Here is a 3,983-nt window from a genome sequence, read left to right on the forward strand (position 1 = left end):
TAGCCTGTAAGGAGGATCCTATCCAGAAAGCTTACTCTAGTCACATGAGGACCGGGTCATGGTCAAGTCTTTTCAAGTGAACAGTGCATTCACACGTGCTAAAAAGGTACAACCTTTGGGAGTACCTAAACATGTGAGGCCTTGGTTCACACCTCGCCAGCAGAACTTAAGAAACCACCCCAAGGGGCCATGGTGGGCAACAGTTAGACTAGAGCAGGACCTTCGCTTAGTCCTAGGTCTGGTTAGCATGGGTCGTAGGTTGAGGTCCGGAGTACCGCCTTCGTACAAGGCATCGGCTGATCGATCATGTGGGTAAAGTGCGCAACCTCTATAGAGTAATAAATCTATCTGATAGCCGACTCTCACGGTTATGATTCCAGCGTATGAAAGCTCCGTTGATTAGTCAAGATAATATTTTTCATAAAAAACCCCGTGTCTTAGGTTTAAGCCTGGGTAGGTATTTTGGAATGAGGCGAAGTGCCAGCTCAGAGAATCCGTGATGGATTCTGATGCTTTTAAAAATAAGGGGACTGGTATGGAGGTGGATTCCCCTCTAGGACCAACAACTTATAATATTCTCCATCATCATTCAAAAGCTATAACAATACACGAATACATAAAATTGGCTTTCGGGCAAAATCTTAAACTAGAAGCCAACCCTTGAAAAACCAGCATGAAAAACTCTACAATAGTGGGATTTGCTGAGTACTCATTTCTAGAACTCACCCTAGCATTATTATTTTCTTTCTATAGAATAAGGAATAGTTGTTGAAGACCATGAGGAACTTGGAGATCAATCTTAGGAGCCAAGTTGCCTATGGATGTGGGAATACTGCGTAGATGTGAGAATACTACGTAGACCTCCGCTGTATAGCTACTCTAGGGCTTCAACCACCTTTTATTAATAAGTGGTATGCCTCTTTTGTAACATTATGTAAATTATAAATAAAAACTATACAAAGTATGGATGTGATACTTCTTGTGAGAAATGCACAAATTGTACAAATACCAGGAGTGGTATCAGAGCCATGCTTGACCCTAACACCTAAATTAGATTGGCTAAACTTAAAAAAAGTTAGATTCTTATTATTTTCCACATCTCCCTTAAGTATGATTAGAAGTATTGAACAATTAGTAAGAAAATTTTGGTTTGCAATTTAGGAAATGGAAGGAAACAATTTGGTTGATGAGGCAAGATGGATACACTCCAACTGCACTAGAAATATTGGTTTCCCCCAACTACTATGGGATTCACTTACAGAGCTTGGATATACCCAGCACCCCGAATATAAGTGCAAAGAGTACGAAGCATATGGAACTGAACACTGTGAAATAAGTGTGAGTATAGGACAAGCACCCTCGCATGCCAGATGGAAGTCGTGGATGGTTAGCACCCTAGGTATTAGATTCAATGACACCCTGCAGATGGTAGCCAGGGAAAGCCTTAGTGTACGTTTGTAATGATGCCGTAAAAAGAATGGCAAAAACTTCACTTTGATATTTACCTATAGGAAAACATCAGAAAGCTGCCTAGAACTACCGCACTAAGACACTCCTAACCAAACCCATTGACATCAACCAACCCACAATGGCAACAACCGTAGAATACCTATGTCTTTAGAAAACCTGTATGAGGTACAAAATATCAACTTTTGAGCAGCCATATACCTAGCTGAACGAGCCGAGGGCCGCATAGCCATACTAGAGGAATGCCTGGTGGAGGCATTAGGATATGCATCACAAACAGAAAAGTGTGCCAAAGAAGCCTAGGACTTTATGGATAAAGCTACAAAAGAGTTGAAATGAGACCTTAGGCACCTCACCCATGAATGCTCTAGAACAAGTTTAAGAGGAACGCCATCCTCATCCCAAAAATAGCTAGTCAAACATAAAGCCAAACCTAAAGCCTCCGGAACTATTCCCCTACCCAACAATACCAGAAATTATCAACGACGAAGCACCAAAGCAACCTGACTATTAGGAAGTATATGTTTATATTAGGATGTATTTATCCTTTCCTTGTACACTTGATGTATTCCTTGTACTCCAAGCCATATTGGCCATATATATATAGAGGTCACACTCCCTCATTAGGGTGTGTGGTATTTTCCAATCTACTTCTCTACATAGTATCACGAGATTAGATCGTGAGCCTCCTCTCCTCTCCCTAGCACCTCCCTCCTATCCCGCATGTAACCCTAGGTCGGTGCCCCTCCTGCTGCGCTGCCACCACCCCTTCCGCTGCACTTCCTATCGCGTGCGCCCCCTCCCTGCCGCAGGCCATGGCCACCTTCTCCTCTACCAAGTCTTCCGTTTCCGGCGATGCCACTACCCCTGTTGATGGCTCTGTGCCGTCGTCTGGCTTGCCTGTTGGCACCAGCAGTAGTGCCCTTGCACCGCTGCCTCCTGGTCCTCCTCCTCCTAGCACCGGCGGTGGTGCTCCCCCTGGTGGAGGTTAACAATGAAGTCTCTGTCAAGTCTCTATCAAGTCTCATGTTCCCATGACGTTAACGATGAAGTCCTCCACCTACACCAAGTGCGCATCTTTCTTCAAGTCCATGTGTGACAAGTTCGGCCTCAAGTTGCACATCGACGGCACGGTGGCACCACATCTCCAGGACCCGATTGGGATCAAGCAGATTGCTGCGTCCGCTCATGGTTCTTCGGCTCTGTCGATGACTCCGTCCTTGACCTCATCATAACCAATGGCGATCAGACTGCCCAGGATCTTTAGCTCACCATCGAGGGCCTCTTCCGCACCAACAAGCAATTCCGGGCGATCTTCCTCAGCCATGACTTTCACTCCATGACACAGGGCGACTCTTGCATCGCTAAGTACTGCAGCTGCATGAAGACCCTCACCGACGCCCTCTGCGATGTCAGCCATCCCGTTCAAGACTCCCACCTTGTCCTGAACCTCCTCCGTGGCCTCAACCCGCACTTCTCCAACACCACCGACGACATTGCCAACTCCACCGCGGGCTTCCCATCCTTCGCCCAGGAGTGGGACATGCTCTCCCTGAAGGAACTTTGCCTCACCAACGAGGAGAAGATCTCCAACTCCACCGCCCTCCTTACCGAGAACTATTCGTCGACTTCATCCTTCGACTGTACGGGCGGGTGTCGCCCACCGTCTGGTTCTGTCTAGACTGGCGGCGGCGACAGCAACAGTAGTGGCGGTTGTGGCAGCGGTAGCGGTGGTCGCACCGGCGACGGCAGCAAGAAGAAGTGGCACCAGAAGAAGGGCAGCAGCAGCTTCCAGGCACCCCCTGGCGGTGGTAGCTTCCACAGCGGTGGGCCCCCAAGGCCCATCAGCTCGTGGTTCTGCTTCAGTTCGGGGCCTGGCTGCTACGACACCCCAAGTTTCCAGCAGGCTGGCAGTCAGGATGGTAGGGGCTGGCGCGCCAGCGGCTCTGGCCTCCTCGGCCCCCCCCATAGGCCCACGCCACCTACGCTCGCGTTCAGGCGTCCCCCAGGCACCAACTTGGGACCAGGTGGGCTTGGTTGTAGCCTTGAACTAGATGGTACTGCAGAACAACGGCTGGGTTGTTGACTCGGGTGCATCCGGCTGTCGGTGATTTATACCCAGCAACCAATCAAGGGAGTACCCAAGGTAGTTGATTTGTCGGTGGGGGATCGTCGGACCTGAAACTCGAAGGTAAAAGTGAAGGCACAAGACACAGATTTATATAGGTTTGGGCCACCGGAGTAGCGTAATACCCTACGTCCTGTTTGGGGTGTTGTGTATTGTGCCCTGCGCTTGGGTGTTGAGTATCCTAGTTGTTGGCTATTGATCATGGTTCTGTCGATCTAGGTACCCTTACCCTCCTTTATATACTCCAGGGGGCGGGATAACTAGTCGGTTACAAGGAGGAGTCCTAGTAGAATTACATGGGATGAGTCCTAGTAGGATTACAGGGGAATCGTAGTAGGAGTCCGACTTCTTCATTCTTTTCAGGTACTAGGGATCTATCCTTGACAAG

The 3,983-nt window shown here is 48.6% G+C and overlaps 1 protein-coding gene across 1 annotated transcript; it reads left to right on the forward strand.

The window, feature by feature from the left end:
* The first annotated feature begins 2,806 nt into the window (after positions 1 to 2,806).
* LOC140223177 (uncharacterized) lies at positions 2,807 to 3,148 on the forward strand. The gene has a single exon (XM_072294720.1). The coding sequence runs from the start codon at positions 2,807 to 2,809 to the stop codon at positions 3,146 to 3,148; it is 342 nt and encodes a 113-aa protein (XP_072150821.1).
* Positions 3,149 to 3,983: the final 835 nt, after the last annotated feature.

The sequence above is a fragment of the Setaria viridis genome, chromosome 6 (assembly GCF_005286985.2).
Source record: "Setaria viridis chromosome 6, Setaria_viridis_v4.0, whole genome shotgun sequence".
NCBI lineage: Eukaryota > Viridiplantae > Streptophyta > Magnoliopsida > Poales > Poaceae > Setaria > Setaria viridis.

Bases quoted from the DNA above. Each gene is read 5' to 3' on its own strand.
- LOC140223177 (XM_072294720.1), top strand. From the start codon at position 2,807: ATGACACAGGGCGACTCTTGCATCGCTAAGTACTGCAGCTGCATGAAG.